The sequence below is a fragment of the Littorina saxatilis genome, linkage group LG4, assembly GCF_037325665.1.
Source record: "Littorina saxatilis isolate snail1 linkage group LG4, US_GU_Lsax_2.0, whole genome shotgun sequence".
Lineage (NCBI taxonomy): Eukaryota > Metazoa > Mollusca > Gastropoda > Littorinimorpha > Littorinidae > Littorina > Littorina saxatilis.
In genome coordinates this window covers 13342000-13360772 of record NC_090248.1, presented here as the reverse complement: position 1 = coordinate 13360772, position 18773 = coordinate 13342000, and the positions used below count along the sequence as shown (strand labels likewise).

General features: G+C 46.9%; 2 protein-coding genes across 6 annotated transcripts in view; one reads left to right on the top strand and one right to left on the bottom strand.

Annotated features, from left to right (window-relative positions):
• LOC138964010 (striatin-interacting protein 1 homolog) overlaps positions 1-10978 on the top strand; it is a 30181-nt gene extending 19203 nt beyond the window's left edge. For all 5 annotated transcript variants that reach the window (XM_070335887.1, XM_070335886.1, XM_070335885.1 and 2 more), the window contains 3 exons: positions 80-184; positions 7958-8162; positions 9442-10978. In XM_070335887.1, coding sequence (XP_070191988.1) covers positions 80-184; positions 7958-8162; positions 9442-9695 — 564 coding nt within the window. In that variant the 3' untranslated portion in view covers positions 9696-10978. The remainder of the gene's footprint in view (positions 1-79; positions 185-7957; positions 8163-9441) is intronic.
• A 3739-nt stretch (positions 10979-14717) lies between these two features.
• The window catches only part of LOC138964515 (uncharacterized), a 33358-nt gene continuing 29302 nt past the window's right edge, over positions 14718-18773 (bottom strand). Inside the window, exons 19-21 of the mRNA XM_070336493.1 lie at positions 17047-18072; positions 15514-15657; positions 14718-14842 (exon numbers count right to left, since the gene is read on the bottom strand). Of these exons, the coding sequence (XP_070192594.1) occupies positions 14718-14842; positions 15514-15657; positions 17047-18072 (1295 nt within the window). The remainder of the gene's footprint in view (positions 14843-15513; positions 15658-17046; positions 18073-18773) is intronic.

Genomic DNA, 18773 nt, shown 5'->3' with positions numbered 1-18773 from the left:
TGACTCGATCGAGCGTTTGCTCTTCTTGTTTGACAATTTCATGATCTCATGTCTGATACTGAATTGCGTGTGTTGCCAGGAGAACGGTGACGGGGCGACGTACTGCTGGAGGAACATCTTCTCCTGTATCAACCTGCTGAGGATCCTCAACAAGCTCACCAAGTGGAAACACTCTCGCACTATGGTCAGTGCACATACACTTGTGTGTGTGTGTTTGTGTGTGTGTATTTGTGTGTGCGTGTGTCTACTTTTTGTTATTACATTTAGTCAAGTTTTGACTAAGTGTTTTAACGTAGAGGGGGGAATCGAGACGAGGGTCGTGGTGTATGTGTGTGTGTGTGTGTGTATGTGTGTCTGTCTGTCTGTGTGTGTCGCGGACAGTTGTATGTAGTTATAAGGTTCCTTGGTCGGGCGTTGCTGACAGGTACCTGTGTCAAGGTGGGAAGACCGGTAGCTGGGCTTAGCTCAGTGATTCGCGCCTTGCACGCTTTGCACGCATTGCACGGGACGTTCACGGTAAGCTGCGCGCTATTTGTAGGGTTCACCGTTTACCTGGTTGCTGACTGAGAAATTCATAGGCATTCTTTTTTCTGTCTCGGCCGAGACCAGATGTTTGTTCGAACGGCTTCGAAATTCGTGTGTGAATTGTCGTTTGAGTTCGAAGTTATTTTCAGTAGTAATGTACGTCTACTGTGGACTTTGTTAAAGTCGGTTGCGTAAAGTGCGCGATGTTTTTCATTAGCCTGTGTGAGTGTTTACTGTCGAAGACAGACCGGACGGGAAGGTGCGAACCCTAGCTTCACAGCATGGAGGAGGCACCACCACGCTGCTGCTTGAGCAGCCAGTTTGGACTCTCGCATCGTCACCCCCACGCTGCTGTGTGAGCAGCCCCTCTGGATCTTCTCCGAGGCTTCATTACGCTGTTTTGAGCAGCTATCTTGTAACGTCACAGCGGCGCAACCACGCTGCTGTTGGGCAGCAACATCGAACCGGCGCCGTCGCTGCAGAGTGTGTGCCGTGTGACAGCTCTCAACTGGGCTGATTCTCTCACCCCCGCGACAGAGACGCAGGTGTCGACCCGAGGGCGCACCCCCCCCCCCCCCTGAATTCGTCGAACGTGTAGATAAGTACTTTCTTACGATAGATATCATTTATGGAATGAGGAGGGCCTTTGTGACGTACGTGCTTTGTGTTTGACTATCCTGATTGTCTCGTATGTCGTTTGTTGACATTATTTTGACTGTTGTGTACTTTCTCATGTTCATTATGTTCATCTTCATATTGTCGTGTTAACCCTTCCATTGTTCCATCCATCGTCACCCCCATATTTCACCCAACTGGGAACTATTAAATACTTACATTTATTTACATCGGTGTTCTGTGAGTGCTGTGTGGTGTGGCCAAAGTTTTTGTGTGAAAAACTAAACATGCAAACGTGCATGCACGCGACAATGGCGAGCTTGCCAGGATAAATCCTCTTTGAATTCAAGGAATTCACTTCATTTTTGTCGTTGGCCACACTTCCCATACACTGGACACTGATGTACTGTAGTTAATTAGCTTTTGTTGTTGTCTGGTAACTGTGGGTGGTTGGAGGGGCCCGAGGGTTAGCATCAGGCCTTGTGGGTTGCCTGTCCTTGTTGCCAGTCAGCTGTGCCTTGTTTTGATTTTTCATGTTTTGGCTAACCGTTTGCTAGTTGGTTCTTGTTTATGGAACTTCGTTCTGGTCGTGTTCTTGATGATAGTGCTATCATGGCGTCTAGGACGGAAAGTAGTTCGGATAGGATTGCTAGGTGGCGTTCACTTGCTGAGGAGCTAGGTGTTAAATCTGCCAGTATTCCTGAGTTTATTGCCGAGCGGATGACCCGTGAAGATGAGAAACAGGAAAAACTTGAACTAGAAAGGAAAGCTTATCAGGACAAGCTAGAGCTGGAAAGGGAAGCTTATCAGGACAAGCTAGAAGTAGCGCGTCGAGAGACTGATGAGAGAGTTAAGTATGTTCAAGCTCAGCGAGAGACTGATGAGAAAGCCGCGGAAGAAAAACAAAGGCAAGAGAGAGAGGACCATGACCGTAAGCAAAAGCAGGAAAGAGAAGAGCATGACCTTCGCATGCAACTCCTGCAGAGAGAGTCGGAAAGTAAGAGGGTGAAGAGAGGAAGTAGGGATGGAGCTGATAATGAGGGAGATTCCTCAGGTGAAGAAGGGTCTAGTGACCTTCGTGGTTTTCGGCCTTCCATACCGATGTTTGATGAGAGCAAAGAAAACATAGCTACTTGGTTGAAAAGGTTTGAGAGAGTCGCTACCTTGTACAAGTGGAAGAGAAATACGTGGGCAACTAGGGTCTCGACTAGGTTGTCGGGTAGGGCTGTAGAAGTGTACAACACTCTTGATGATGATAGCGCAGACGACTATGACGGTTTGAAGGTCGCGTTGTTAGGCCGCTATCAGCTCACAGCCGAAACCTACCGCCGTCGTCTCAGAACCTGCAAGAGAAAAGAACATGAAACGTTCAGACAGTTCGGTGCTCGCATTGAAGAGAATTTGACTAAGTGGCATGAGCTTTCCGAGATCACAGAACTGAAACAGTTGGTTTTGCTGGAACAGTTCTTGCAGACCCTGAGCGCGGACATGGCCGCGTACGTTAAGGAGAAAAAACCTCAGACGTTAGCCGAAGCAGTTAAGTCCGCTGAGATTCATTTTGAAGCACACCGTGACAGTAAGAAGTTTTTTCAGCATGATCGTGATCAGGGTGGAAAGGCTGGCGTTGGTGAAAAGCAGAAAAATGGAGATAACTCAGTTGGTACATCCGGTAGGAAGTGTTTCATCTGTGAGTCCCCCAAACATTTGGCTAGAGATTGCCCCAAGAAGAGCAAGTCGACGGGAGCGGTGAATAGTGGTCCTGAGAAGTCTTTACCGCCCGTCAGTGTACCCACTTTGTGTACTCCCTGTAGCCAGCAAGACTACGACCCGAGATGCCTGGTTGTAGTGGATGGTGTTGCAGTGGAGGGGTTGCGTGATACTGGATCTCAGGTTTGTGTCGTGAAGAGTTCATTAGTTTCCAGGTCTCAGTTCACAGGACAGGATCTTGAGGTTTCTATGGCTGAGAAAGACATCAAGAGGCGCTATCCAGTGATTAAGGTTCAGGTTGAATGTCCTTTCTACACTGGTGAGGTTGAGGCTATCGTCATGGATACACCTGTTGCTGATTTCATTGTAGGTAATCACGCCCGGCTGGGTGACTCGATTGTTCTTCCAGTGTACGCTGTGTCCAAGGTTGTGTCAGTTGTCACTCGTGCTCAGGCTGCCGCTGAAGGGAAGAAGTCGACTTTGTTACATGTTGCTGCTCCAGGGCTAGAAACAGTCACCCCTGAGCAGTTGCATGACCTTCAGCGGAATGATTCGACTTTGAAGAGTTGTCGTGAGGCGGCAGATCGCCGAGACGTCAGAACGTCTGGTCACTCCGGGGAAGTTGGGTTTGTTTGGAAGAAGAAGATTCTGTACCGTGAGTATCGCGGTGGTGGTAGCGTCTATACTCAGGTTGTTGTTCCCCAGCAGTTGAGGTTAGGTGTTATCAAGTTGGCCCATGAACCGCCTATGGGAGGTCACATGGGTGTCCAGAGGACACGTGATCGAGTTTGGCAGCAGTTTTTTTGGCCAGGTATGTGCGCAGACATACGTCGCTTTGTGTTGTCTTGTGATCAGTGTCAGAAGGTTTCTCATAAGCCACAGAAGGTACCGTTAGGTAAGATGCCTCTCATCGATACGCCGTTCGAGCGGGTGGCGATCGATCTGGTGGGTCCCATCATCCCTGCTTCTGAGTCTGGTAACCGGTACATCTTAGTGTTTGTGGACTACGCTACTCGGTACCCGGAAGCCATTCCATTGAAGTCGATTGAGGCTGTGAAGGTTGCAGAAGCGATGTGGGCAGTCTGGACTCGAGTAGGAATTCCCTCAGAGATTTTGACAGACCGTGGTACTCAGTTCATGTCCGAGGTGATGAAAGAAGTGGAGCGTTTGCTGGCCATCAAGGGTTTAGCGACTACTCCGTACCATGCGCAAGGAAACGGATTGGTGGAACGGTACAACGGAACACTCAAGACCATGCTACGCAAGCTTGCTCAAGAGAAACCGAAGCAGTGGGATCGCTACATTCCTGCACTCCTCTTCGCTTATCGTGAAGTTCCACAGGAAAGTCTGGGATTCTCTCCCTTTGAGCTTCTATACGGCAGGACAGTGCGAGGACCCATGTCTGTTCTTCGCAACCTATGGACGGAGGAGCAAGTCGATGAACAAGTTCGTACGACTTCTGAGTATGTGGTTGACTTGAGGAACCGGATTGAGGAAACCTGCAAACTGGCGCGTCAGAATCTGTCAGCTGCTGCACAGAAACACGCGGAGGTGTTCAACCGGAAGACAGTTCAAAGACAGTTCCAGCCTGGAAACAAGGTCTTGTTGCTGCTGCCGCAGAAGAAGAACAAGCTGCAGTTGTGTTGGCAGGGACCGTTCGACGTTTTGGAGAAGAAAGGCGAGTCAGACTACAGGATTCGGATCTACGGGCGTGAGAAGCTGTACCATGCCAATCTTCTCAAGTTGTACAGAGACCGACAAAACACTGCGGACCCCTCAGATGGGATACCCACCGTAGCGGTGGCGGTGGTTGAAGAAACTGAGGAGATGATTTCGCCTGATCGGGAACTACCCCTGCCCTGCTTGGAGGGCGAAGAAACGGTGAAGGACATCAACCTGTCTGCTACACTGACTGCCGAGCAACGACGTCAGGTGTTGGAGATTGCGGAGAGGCACGAAAGAGTTCTTACTGATGTCCCCCTTCAGACGCCTTTGGCCGTTTTTGACATGACGGTGGAATCCGCGAAACCGGTTCGAGTGAAACAGTACCCTTTACCTTATGCCAAGGTAGAGACCATCAAGGAAGAGGTGCAGGCCATGAAGAAGTTGGGTGTTATCGAAACGGCTGCTTCTCCCTACAACGCCCCTGTTGTGCTCATCCGCAAGAAGGATGGGAAGGTTCGCTTTTGTGTGGATTACAGGCGGCTGAATGATGTGACAGTCTTCGATGCTGAACCACTCCCAGATGTGGAACACCTGTTCGCTGGTTTGGGTCGAGCGACTTACTTCAGCAAGTTTGATCTTTCCAAGGGGTATTGGCAGATACCCATCCGAGACGACGTCCGTCCCATGACTGCGTTCACCACTCCGGTAGGCCAGTTCCAGTTTACAGTCATGCCGTTTGGACTGAAGAACGCCGTGGCTGTGTTTTCCCGTATGATGAGGGCTTTGCTGGAACCGCTGGGGAGGAACGACGTTCATAACTTCATGGACGACATTCTGGTGGCGACCGAAACCTGGAAGGAACATTTGGCTGCGCTGGAGGCTGTGTTGCGGCGCCTTGAGCAGGCCAATCTCTCTGCCAGACCGATGAAGTGCTTCGTTGGGTTCGAGGAGTTGAGTTTCTTGGGTCACGTGGTGAGGAAGGGTGAGATCTTACCTGAGGACAACAAGCTGCAGAAAATTGACGAGGCTCCGGTTCCAGAGACCAAGAAGCAAGTTCGGGCGTTCCTTGGTCTAGCCGGATACTACCGGAAGTTCATCCCAAATTTCTCTGCAATTGCTCTGCCGCTCTCTGATCTGACAAAGAAGAATTCTCCCAACACCGTGGTTTGGACAGCCGAGTGTGAGAAGGCATTCAGGGCTCTGAAAGCCAGGCTGACCTCAAAGCCAGTTTTGCAACTGCCGGATCTGTCGCAGTCATTCACGCTCCGGACGGATGCCTCTGATCATGGACTGGGAGCTGTGCTTATGCAAGAAAAGGATGGCGTGTTCCACCCTGTCGCCTACGCCAGCCGGAAGTTGTCCCCCCCGGAGAGCAAGTACTCCACCATTGAACGTGAGTGTCTGGCCGTTGTATGGGCTACCCAGAAGTTCCAGCCATTTCTGTACGGACAGACGTTTGTGTTGGAGACAGATCACCAACCACTGCGTTACCTGCAGACAGCAAAGGTGGTGAACAGCAGGCTCATGCGCTGGAGTTTGTTGTTGCAAGCCTACAGTTTCACCGTGCGGGTGATTCCCGGTAGTCGCAACGTGGGAGCCGACTACCTCAGTCGGGCATGCGTTGAATAGGGATCTTTTGCCGTGTAGACAGATGTCTATGCTTAACTTGGGGGGCATTGTCGCGGACAGTTGTATGTAGTTATAAGGTTCCTTGGTCGGGCGTTGCTGACAGGTACCTGTGTCAAGGTGGGAAGACCGGTAGCTGGGCTTAGCTCAGTGATTCGCGCCTTGCACGCTTTGCACGCATTGCACGGGACGTTCACGGTAAGCTGCGCGCTATTTGTAGGGTTCACCGTTTACCTGGTTGCTGACTGAGAAATTCATAGGCATTCTTTTTTCTGTCTCGGCCGAGACCAGATGTTTGTTCGAACGGCTTCGAAATTCGTGTGTGAATTGTCGTTTGAGTTCGAAGTTATTTTCAGTAGTAATGTACGTCTACTGTGGACTTTGTTAAAGTCGGTTGCGTAAAGTGCGCGATGTTTTTCATTAGCCTGTGTGAGTGTTTACTGTCGAAGACAGACCGGACGGGAAGGTGCGAACCCTAGCTTCACAGCATGGAGGAGGCACCACCACGCTGCTGCTTGAGCAGCCAGTTTGGACTCTCGCATCGTCACCCCCACGCTGCTGTGTGAGCAGCCCCTCTGGATCTTCTCCGAGGCTTCATTACGCTGTTTTGAGCAGCTATCTTGTAACGTCACAGCGGCGCAACCACGCTGCTGTTGGGCAGCAACATCGAACCGGCGCCGTCGCTGCAGAGTGTGTGCCGTGTGACAGCTCTCAACTGGGCTGATTCTCTCACCCCCGCGACAGAGACGCAGGTGTCGACCCGAGGGCGCACCCCCCCCCCCCCCTGAATTCGTCGAACGTGTAGATAAGTACTTTCTTACGATAGATATCATTTATGGAATGAGGAGGGCCTTTGTGACGTACGTGCTTTGTGTTTGACTATCCTGATTGTCTCGTATGTCGTTTGTTGACATTATTTTGACTGTTGTGTACTTTCTCATGTTCATTATGTTCATCTTCATATTGTCGTGTTAACCCTTCCATTGTTCCATCCATCGTCACCCCCATATTTCACCCAACTGGGAACTATTAAATACTTACATTTATTTACATCGGTGTTCTGTGAGTGCTGTGTGGTGTGGCCAAAGTTTTTGTGTGAAAAACTAAACATGCAAACGTGCATGCACGCGACAGTGTGTGTGTGTGTAGAGCGATTCAGACCAAATTACTGGACCGATCTTTATGAAATTTGACGTGAGAGTTCCTGGGAATGATATCCCCGGACGTCTTTTTCTTTTTTTCGATAAATATCTTTGATGATGTCATATCCGGCTTTTTGTAAAAGTTGTAAAAGTTGAGGCACCCTCATTTTTCAATCAAATTGATTGAATCTTTGGCCCAGCAATCTTCGACGAAGGCCGGACTTCGGTATTGCATTTCAGCTTGGTGGCTTAAAAATTAATTAATGACTTTGGTCATTAAAAATCTGAAAATTGTAAATAAAAAAAATTGTTTTTAAAACGATCCAAAGTTTATCTTATTCTTCATCATTTTCTGATTCCAAAAACATATAAATATGTTATATTTGGATTAAAAACAAGCTCTGAAAATTAAAAATACAAAAAGTATTATTAAAATAAAAATTCCGAAATCGATTTAAAAACAATTTCATCTTATTCCTTGTGGGTTCCTGATTCCAAAAACATATAGATATCTTTCATGTATTTCACTGTCTTTTTTTCTCCTTTTTTAGTGTGTGTGTTTGTTTTGAGGGCTGAGAGCAATGCATCGCATAGTAACCACAGTCACGCTTGCATCTTGACTCACAAATTAAGTTCTCCTTCTCACGGAACCTCACCATCAAATCTCTTCCCTGCAGATGCTGGTGGTGTTCAAGTCTGCGCCGATCCTGAAGCGAGCGCTGAAGGTGCGTCAGGCCATGCTGCAGCTGTACGTGCTCAAGCTGCTCAAGCTGCAGACCAAGTACCTGGGGCGCCAGTGGAGGAAGACCAACATGAAGACCATGTCCGCCATCTACCAGAAAGTCAGGCATCGGCTGGGCGACGACTGGGCCTACGGCAATGGTAAAAACATTTCTACAATTCTAAATTCCTATTATTCTTTTGAAAATTGTAAACAAATGAGGCAAAGCTCTGTTTAGAGATCTAATAAACAAAGGGAAGTAAGCGCTCTGAGTGCATACGACATTTGTAAGTGAGAGTTATTCGGAACCAGTCTTCTGGCACCTGAGAGAATAATAAGCATTGAAATGAACAAGCAAATGTTTTCATGACAAAGAATGTTGTTATTTGCGAATGAGGATGGAAGTCGCTTGTTCATTTCAAATCTTGTTATTCTCTCAGGTGCCAGGAGACTGGTTCCGAATAACTCTCGCTTACTCTATTACACATGTCGTATGCAGTCAGAGCGCTTATTTCCCTTTGATTATTAGATATAATTTGTAGGGTTTGGAAAGAGAATGACAGTTTCTAAATGTGTTTGTAAGATTGGTTCAACTACTTCCTTTACTATGTCATTTATATGTTTCTAGGGGAGATGGGTTAAATTTGCTTTTTTTTCTGGGAAGAGAATATTTGGTGGAAATCATAATGAGCATGATAAATAAAATTCATTTATTTCCAAGAACTTTGTATAAAAAGCAATGTCAGTACAGCTAGCATTTTGTCACTGAGTATGCAAAGAGACCTTGTTGTTGTTTTTTGAGAATATTAGGCTGATACATGGTCTTGCATGTCAACTGACAATTTATTATGGAAATTTTCTATTAAATTACATATTCTTACTCCGAATCACATATAAGCAGATAGCTTAAACAAGGTGGTGGGAACTTATAGAATACCTTAGAACCCACTGTTATGTTCTGGCAAGGACCTGTCCCACTGCCACCAGGGCAGGAAGAGAGCGGGAGCCGTCCTGATTCCGGCAATGTCTCGTAAGTAAAGATTGATGAAAACATCATCGGACTTCCGGTATGCAGTCCGTAGTACTTCGTCCAGCCTTCTTGAGCGAAGAACTGCTAAGGAGGACGCCCAGGCCTTAGACTCGTGAACTCGAGCCATAGCCAGAGGAAGAACTGAATGCCCCCCCCCCCCCCCCCCCCCCCCCCCCCTCTCTTTTGGTGCGACACCACTCATAGGCTTGCTTGATGAGCGAGGAGATCCACCGAGTCAAAGTCAGTTTAGAAATATCTTCTTCTCTTTTGGTGTTCAAAGAGATGAACAGGAGCTTTTGATTCTTGGATTTAATGGGCTGCGTACGCGCCAGGTAAAGGTCAAGAGCTCTTACTGGGCAGTTTATATTATTGAAATGTTCGAAAAGTGACTGTGACAGTGTCCGTGACAGACATGGACGCCAGACCGTGGGACTTCCAGGCAGAGGAGTGTGCACTGAGGGCCTGCGTGGACCGCTTCAACAACCGTCGCTACGGCAACAACGGCATGGACCCCGACTTCAAGCCCGTGGACAACTGCCTGCTGAGCGTGTTAGGGCACAACGTGGAGCTGAGCGACGAGTTCAAGGACAACTACGAGCGCTGGCTGGACCAGGAGGTCTTCGGCAGACAGGTTGACTGGGACCTCATGCTGGATACATGCTGAAAGATGTCATGTTCCATGGACAAGATGATGTGTGCGTGTGTGTGTGTGTGTGTGTGTGTGTGTGTGTGTGTGTGTGTGTGTGTGTGTGTGTGTGTGTTTGTGTGTGTCTGTGACTGAGAGAGATTTGCAGCTTTTCATGAACTGTGTTTTGAATGATTTTTTTTTTAAAGATAGCATCTGTGTGTGAGTGTGTGTGTGTGTGTGTGTGTGTGTGTGTGTGTGTGTGTGTGTGCGTGAGATAGAGGGAGGGAAAGAGATCCACAGCCCATCATGAAGAGTGTTTTGGATGGAATATGTTCTAATGGTATCAAATTGTGTGTGTGCGAGAGTAAGCCCATTTTTGTACATCTGCAGCTTGTGATCAACTATGTTTTGCATGAAGCATTGTTAGTAGCAAGCAACTCATATTTTATCATTATTATCTGTAGTTCTTGATATTTACCTATGGAGCACTTGTACGTGTGAGCCTGTGCCAAAAGTAGCATGCGACTTAAACACTGAATGCGAAACACTGTCGGTGTAAAACTGAATGTAAATCACACTATGATATCAGTAAAGTCCAAAAGAAATACATGTGATAGGTTTGTATGTGGTTGATGACATTTCAAAATACATGCTGCTTTTACAGAAGAAAAACAACAAAACAAAACAAAACATGCAGACAGGTGTTCAAAATTGGATAGAATTAGATTTTAAAACTGATGGACTGCTAACGGTTCAAAATCAAGAATCAAAAAGTAAGAGTGTAAGGTAGTTTAATGTTTTAACTTTTTAAAATGTAATTGGTCTTGTTTTGTTAAAATTAAGACGTTTCGAGTACATTACCATTCTTGTTTTTTATTACACTTACCATAAGCAAAGCCATATGCTCATCAGAGAGGTCACGTTTGGTAGACCGGCACGGTTGGCCTAGTGGTAAGGCGTCCGCCCCGTGATCGGGAGGTCGTGGGTTCGAACCCCGGCCAGGTCATACCTAAGACTTTAAAACTGGCAATCTAGTGGCTGCTCCGCCTGGCGTCTGGCATTATGGGGTTAGTGCTAGGACTGGTTGGTCCGGTGTCAGAATAATGTGACTGGGTGAGACATGAAGCCTGTGCTGCGACTTCTGTCTTGTGTGTGGTGCACGTTATATGTCAAAGCAGCACCGCCCTGATATGGCCCTTCGTGGTCGGCTGGGCGTTAAGCAAACAAACAAACAAACAAACAAACAAACAAACAAACGTTTGGTAGTGATGCTACTTCAAGGTCATGAGTCAGTGTTAGGTACTACATGTATTTATAATCCCGCAGTGGGGCACTGCGGTTATGAAATTAAAGGCCCCTCCTGTTTTTGGAACCGCAGGAGCTTTCTAGTTTGCTGTTAGGTAGATTTTTGGTTCCTCTTTCCTGTCATGCTCTCTTTTTCTTCGTGAATTCTTTTCTTTTTTCTGCCTTCTTGCTCATTCACCTGTATTTTTTCCAAAAATCTCTTCTCTTGCCGCTTGTCTCGCGATTCATGTATAGTTTAATCTGTTAGTGTTCTGATGTAAGTCCAGCAGTAGATAGGTTAAGCCTATTTTAACATACTGGAAACTGGTAATCTTCCAGTAGGTATTAATTTAGTTTTACTAAAGCCTGCTGGGACACAAGTAATGGGTTAGTGCATTTGTAAACAGGAATCGCTTGACAAGTGGCCCCCTTCATCTCCCCCTTCCTCGTCCTGATATGGCTCTGCGTAGTCTGCTGGACGTTAAGCAACAAATAAACAAACAAACAAATGTATTTATAATAAAATAAAAGCATCTATTTTAAAAAGTACTGTCTTGTTGCTCACTTTGTCCAGAGACCAATGTTTATAGCGTAATGATTAGTGACAAAAACAATTCTTGACAATGAAGTCCTGTTGTTTCATGTGGGTGTTTTTCTTTCGCGTGAGGAGAGTAAAACATTGCAAGACCGATGGAAAGTTGTTCTTTTAGTTCAAAACTTGTTGGCTCAGATCTTCATCAAATCACGTTAGGTACTGTACTAGCTATTTACTTTTTGATTTTTGTTTAAAAGAAGAAAGGGATCAATGGTTAGGATACGCTGACTTTGTCCACTCACTGCAGAGCATAACAATGGTACATGTAACCACAGGTGCTGGTATGAACACCGTCATGTTCATTTACGTAAGACCTGATAGTTTGTTGCTCTAATGACTTCACTTATCATCATGTTCTTCCTCTTTTTAAGAGAAAAGCATCCGAATGTAAAAATGTACAAAATATTTGCAAGTAACTTTGCTGTGTTACATCCCTTGGTCAGTATCGCTATGCCACCCTCATGTTTAACACACACAAAAAAGCCATACAAACTGTTTCGAGTCTCTGAAGCACGGAGCAGTAAACAGAAAACACAACAAACGCCGCACGTCAATTTAATGGTGGATTGACAATCGTTGTCTCAATCTTGGCTTCTATTCACAGAGAACGCCAAAGTGTGTGAAGGGGTAGGGGGAGGTGATAGCGAACACGTTAAAAAAAAGAGAAAGGTGCGTGGGTGGGTCTGTGTGTGTGTGGGAATGTGTGTGCGGGTGTGTGTGTGTGCGTGTGTGAGTCTGTGTGTCTGTGTCAAATATCAACAACAGACAGACAGAAAGAGAAAGAGAGAGAACTGCTATGATAAATGGCAGCAAAGGCATACAAATGAAACATGTCTTGCTAACGAATGGACAGGCATTCATGACTGACTTAACCGTATTCTATACTCAAGACATTGTGTAAAATGTGTAACAAAAGTTATGCAACAAAGACTTTCAGTTTTTTGTGTGAATTTACTGTCAAACATTAAACATTTAATCGACCTGGATTTAAAAGTAAAAAGGAAAATTATTTACTGTAAAAAATGCAATGAAAAGGGCTCTTCACATTCGTTGAAAACACCGATCTGTTATGATTATCAATATAACGTGCTCCATACTAAATATTCAGATGGTTTCTCCTATCTATATCTCTCGACCTCCCACCCTTCGCAACTACTTTTAACTTATTTTCTACAAACTATTGAGAAAAATCTCTGGCTCGTGAGTAGTCAACACAAATACACAACATAATAATGATTGATTTTAGCAGGATATGAAAACATTCTGCGACAATTTCACTGACTCTGTCCAAACATTATTGAAAAATGTGCCTCTCACTTGAATGAAACAAAGCTGTTTGTACAATAATGGTGAACAATCGAATCACATCCTATATTGCAGTGATCGCGCTAGTCATTTTCCAAACCAATATTTATACAAATATCTTACAGTTCAAATATTGGCTCTGAAAGAAACCAGTAATTCCGTTGCACCAAACCAGTCTAATATCACAGTGATTGAAATTGAGATCGATTGAGACCTGTCAAACGAAACAAAGCTTTATATGTATTCATATGAACGGTTACCGGTTAAATTTCTGCCCAACACAAGCCCCGTGTTTGAACAAAGGTTACAAAATGCCTAAACAGAAACACACATTTGATTCTAGAATTGTGTCAGTTAATTTTTGTGGGTGAAAATAATCTCCCTTGACTGCAAATCTTTGCAATTTCGGATAATAATTATTACAGATAAGTTTTGAAGCATTGATAGGACTACTATTGCATTCACTCCGATTTCAGAAGCAAGCCAGTCTCAATGAATATTAATCAAGAAAAAAAACGCGAACCTATGTTAACTTCGGTCGGTGTATGTCTCATGATAGTGAGAAAAGAGAAAACAAAACAAAATTATACTCTCGTAAAAATCTAAAAAAAAAAAAATCTTCTTTCATCAGGTCACAAAAACGTATCCGCGACAGATTTAATGCTTGCTGTAAACAAAACCAAAAACAATCTTTAAAAAAGTGTCCTTTTGAACTGTGTTCAACAGAAAAAATTTCACGAGCCATTGGCAAACAAAAAATGTCACACACACATAAAAGGACGTTGGCAGAAACAAACACAACTGAGAGACAATGTTCGCCAGTTCACATAATGAAAGGATCCTCCTGGCTGTTCTCTCTTCTATCAGTACCACTTCTCCCGCTGCTACCTGAGTCTTTATCAACCCCAATGTTCGCTCCCAACCACCTTCTGCGGGAGGGCGGTGACACTGATTTCAGAAAGTCGGGTATCCAGCTGCAAAAACTGCCGTCTTCAGATGTAACTCCTTCTTCTGTGATCTTTTCTCTCTGACGACGTGGAGGACTTCTTGACGTTGCTCTTAGCATAGAACTGCTTACTGCAGCGGTTCTTTGGTCTCTGCTAGGTCCTGGTGTTATGTAATCGCGAGTACCCGAGGTCTTCATGGGGTATGGCCCTGCTGTTGACTTCCCAAACTTGTGGCTGCTTTTGGTCCCTCCTGTGTCTTTCTTGCTCTGCTTTTGTGACTTAGACTTTTCCTTGGAAGGTCGTGAAGAGAAAGAAGGCGGCGGGGGCCACGTGCCGAATGGGACTGGAGACACATAGGCCGGACTGGCACAGGTTGAGGGGGAGGGGGAGCGGAGAGGGCTGGAGCAAGGGTAGGGGGTGAGGACTGGGCTAGGACAGGGTGAGGGGGAACACACAGCGCTCGGGCAAGGCGGAGGTGTACATTTGGACCCTCGGCACGGCGGAGGACTGCAAACAGGACTCGAACACGGCGAGGGCACAAAACCCCTGGCGATTTCACAAGAACCTGCACTTTTGCACACCTCGAAGGGAGTAGCAGCAGATGCTGAGCCCATACCCAAAACGTTGGGTTGATAAGCAGCAAAGGGAGGGTGAGAGAGTGAGCAGAGCTGCCCGGGGCCTGCAAAGCCAACGATACCGGGCCCTCCAGAGCGACAAGACGGGGAAGAGGTGGTCAAAGTGCAAGTGGGCCGAGGGATGTTACTTGGGTGCACATAAGGCCAAGAAGATCCAAGACCACAATCGCCTCCACGAGCAGCTGTACTATAATCCAAACACGAGTAAGGCGGAGAAGCTTGTGCTGTGCAGGGCGAAAGCTGACCGCAATGATGTGCATACTGCGCAGCCACCTCTGGGCCAGCTCCTACATCAAGTGGATGGCAGGGTCGACATGGGCACGGCTGTGGAGTTGATGCAGATCTGGAATGTGCAAACTGCTGTGGCGTGCCATAGTTCACGCCAGAGTTCACCGTGCAAGTTGTGCGAGATGACACCTGAATAGCACCAGGTTGGGGCGGACAAGACTGAACATGCGGTTTTCTGGTTTGATACGAAGAGGTTGATGTGCGCTCATCCACATGAGGACTTGAAGCTCCATTGTGACAGACATGTGATGCCACTTGCTGATATGCGCAAGGACTGTGCTGCATGTCGGATGAAGCTGCTGCAGCATTGGACGTGATGCTATATCCGTCTGGAGTTGGAGACCTATGCCTAGCTTCAATGCACGGTGAAGGTGAAAACTGCTCTGCCGATAACAAGTTTTCAGCTTGGCGATAAGGAGTTTCACGCCGATGTTCTACATATGAAAAGCCCTCTGCATGCGATGGTGGAAACGCTGATGCTGGAGATATCTCAGAAACATCCGTACGGGTAGTAGAGTAGTGATGAAGCGCCGGTGATGATTTCTCTTCTTGGTAGGGGAGTTGTGCAAGACGACCATGCTCCATACAAGGAGACACCGGGCCTGCGTTGACGCTAGCACGAGAGGTTGCGTGAACAGCAGCTGGAGAAGTGTGAGTGTTTGAACGTAGCGAAGGTGTAGGAGGACGAACAGCGGATGGCGAACTTTGCCTGGAATGGAATTCCGGATTATACGGATGACACGGCGCCGACAACATAGTGACAGTTGCACGTGATGTTGTGTGTACAGGGTCTTGCTCACCAGGGTCAACAGGACGAGGAGAAGGCATTGCCGAGACAGGAGGGGACGGCACCTTAGCTTGATAACCATGTGCTTTGAGATAATGATCCTCGTAAGAAGCAGTGGCATGAGAGATCTGCATGGGAACTGGAGATGCGATCATGTCTGGAGAAGACAACGGCACTGAGTTAACAACAGAGGACACTTCAGTTTGATAAGGTGACTGACGTTGATGACCCATACGAGACGAAGCTTCGGGAATACTAACGTGTACCTGTGATGAAATGTGTATAGGGGGTGGTGATGGACCAGCAACAGGACTGGGCGATGATATTGACGAAGCAGCCATTGTTGACGTCTTCCCTTGGTAGGAGTGCGACTGGGGCTGGCGATCTGTATAAACAGACAAGGCTTCTGCTGTGAAGGTGGTCGGGGAGTTAGTGCATATGGCAGCAGAAGACATACCAGACATTCCGTGTGCAGAAGCTTGAGCGATATGAGTGTCGGGATGGTATGAAGGCATCGAAGTATTACAAGATGATGCCATCTCGACGTTGAATGGTTGAGATTGAGGACGAGGGTCAGTATCAGTTGGGACAGTTTCTGCTCTGACAGTGGCATGGGAGGTTGTGTGGAGAGGTGATGCGGGACAGGGTGGAAGTGTTGACTGACCAGCAATTGACCGAGGCGACTGAAGATAGCGGTCAACACGGGAAGAACTGACGGCTTCAGCCTGTGAGGCTTGACAGAATGCTGCCACTTCAGGCCTGGTTGAACGTATTGTCTGAATAACGGATGATGACGCTTGCACTTGCGGAGGAGCACTTTGATTAGAATATAGTGCATCGCCGCGTTGATCATAATATGACACTGCTGTATTTGTGACTGTGGGCTGAGGGGATGTGTAAGCTTGAACTGAAGCCTGTATTTGACCGTATGGTTCACTGGAAGCCAGTGGCCCGTTAGTGGCTGCAGCTTTCGATGTTGTGAGTGCTGGAGGTTGATCCGGCTTTGAGACTGATGCCACACGCGGTGAAGCACTCACGGTGCTACTAGCATTTAAATGCTGCGCTGTATCGAAGGGAGACCTTACATCAACTGCAGCATACGATATGTGATTAGCATCCAAACGTGGAGATGCAGGTGGCTGAAATGTCTGAGGCACGGATTGGTACAAAGGTGAAGGACAGTGTTGATCATTGTAAACGTTGGTTGCTTCAGCGATGACAGTAGTTGGAGATGAAGTGTGTCCGGCAGTGTAGTATACGGAAGCGAAGGCTGCACCAGGACCAGGAGTAGCTGGATGAACTGAAGAGGAGTAAGCTCTGGATATGATGTTTGCGGTAGTTTGTGTACATGGCACCGCAGACGAAGGTAACTCGGGAGAAGCTGGAGGTCTGTTAGGCAACTGTGGTGAAGTAACAGCTGGTTGAAACATTACGGACGACGAATACGCGGCAGAGGACAGGTTGGTAGACCGAAGAGCTCCGAATGGATGTGGACTGACAGTTGACTGTGCACTGCATACAGACTCAATATTTGATGCCCGCAGACCACCTGCCATAGCTTGTGCGTCAGCCTTTAAACGTAACTCTGCCTGTCGCGGTTGTTGTTCAACCGTTGATTGTCTTGTGTTCTTCAGCCGCGTTTCGCTGGACACGGTGACACACAGGGCTTGCCCATCTGCACTGAGTGCAGACTTGCAACTGGCGCTCATCTCCAATGTTCCATCTTGTCCTGTCTGTTGTGGATACCTTGTTCCAGACCGGACTCCGCTCTGTTCTGTGAAAGGAGAACCCAATGCAATTGTAGCCGAGGCATGAGATACTCTTTGCGCATCAGTTAAGTTCATGGGTGAGCGCTCCTCATTGAAGCGAAGCTTTTTGTCTTCCTTAGTAGGCTTTATCACAGATTCTTTCACACCATTGCTGGGCAACGGATCTGTGTAATCACCTTGAGACAACTGTATCGCCGCACTAGCTGCCATGGCCACCCCACGCTCCACAGGAGATGGAGCATATCCTTCAAGATTCCTCAAGTCGTGACCGCGTAAGATTTGCAGATGGGTAGAGGCCTGTGTGGAGATATGCTGCACTTGTTGTTCAATGCTTTCCAGCATTCGCCACAAGCCCGCATGAGACGACAGCTGCTGATGGATCCTGACTGAAGAGGATGCTGTGGCCTTATGGTGCAGTGTGGACGGACGAGAGCTGGGCGAGGCTGGTAAGCGGCCTGAAGGCAAACAGTATGAAGGGGGACTTTGGCGAGAGTCTGACAGCCTGCTGGAGGTTGTACTGATGCCTGAAGAGGTAAACCGCATGCTGACTTGAGTTGTGGTTGAAAATGACAGCTTCAACTCCGACCCTTCAAGCTGCCCTGGCAAAGCTGCTTTGAGGTCTTGTGCCGACACTGTGGTCGGCGTTTCTAGCTGCTTTTTCCTTTCTGCAGAACTTTGCCTTTTCTTCTTCAGCGCGGATTTTGTCTTCTTTCGGGGTTTTCTCTTCTTTGACTTGATGGACGGTGCTTCTCTTTCAATGGAGGAACCAGATGTTACTTTCTGGAGCGAAGTTTGCACAGCAACTGCACAAGGCGGTGACTCCGTGTTACTTTCCTTTGGAGCTTTTGGTTTTGATGTACTACTGACTGAGCTGTCACCGGTGGAGTCTGTTTGATTGGGTTTACTTGTTTCGGTAGACGATATAGTCTGCTGCTCTTTGCTTTGCTTAGCCTGGCCCGGTACGATCCGGCTTTTTTGTCTTGCCTGAACACTTTTACTCTCCTTGTAACGTCCCGCTTTCATTGTTTGAGTAAAAGTGCTAGTTGTAGTTGCTGTTGTAGGATATTCTTGCTCGTCTGTTTGGAAGCAAGCGCTTTTAACTACAGTTACTGAAGGAGCTTGTGTTGTACCAGTTTTTGACAAGGACTGACTAATTTTTACTTCATTTTTGAGTGATACCCGTATTTTGGCAGAATCACTCTGTTCGCTTTCTCGGAATAGATCCAATAAAGAAGGATTTGTCTGTGTTTCCAAAGTGTTGCTCTTTGAGGAAGTAGTTGCTCCGCTGTGTTGCTTATCCTTGGTGTATTGACCGACAGACTTTGATGACAAATTTGTTTGTGTCCCAGCAATGCTTTTCTCGGGTAACTCTGATGATGGTTTAGTCTGTGTTCCTGCAAGTTTTGTGTCGAGTAATTCTGAGGATGATTTCACTTGTAGCCCTTTAAATGTTTGGGTTAGTGACTGCAACGACAGTTTAGTCTTTATTTCCACAATTTCTTGG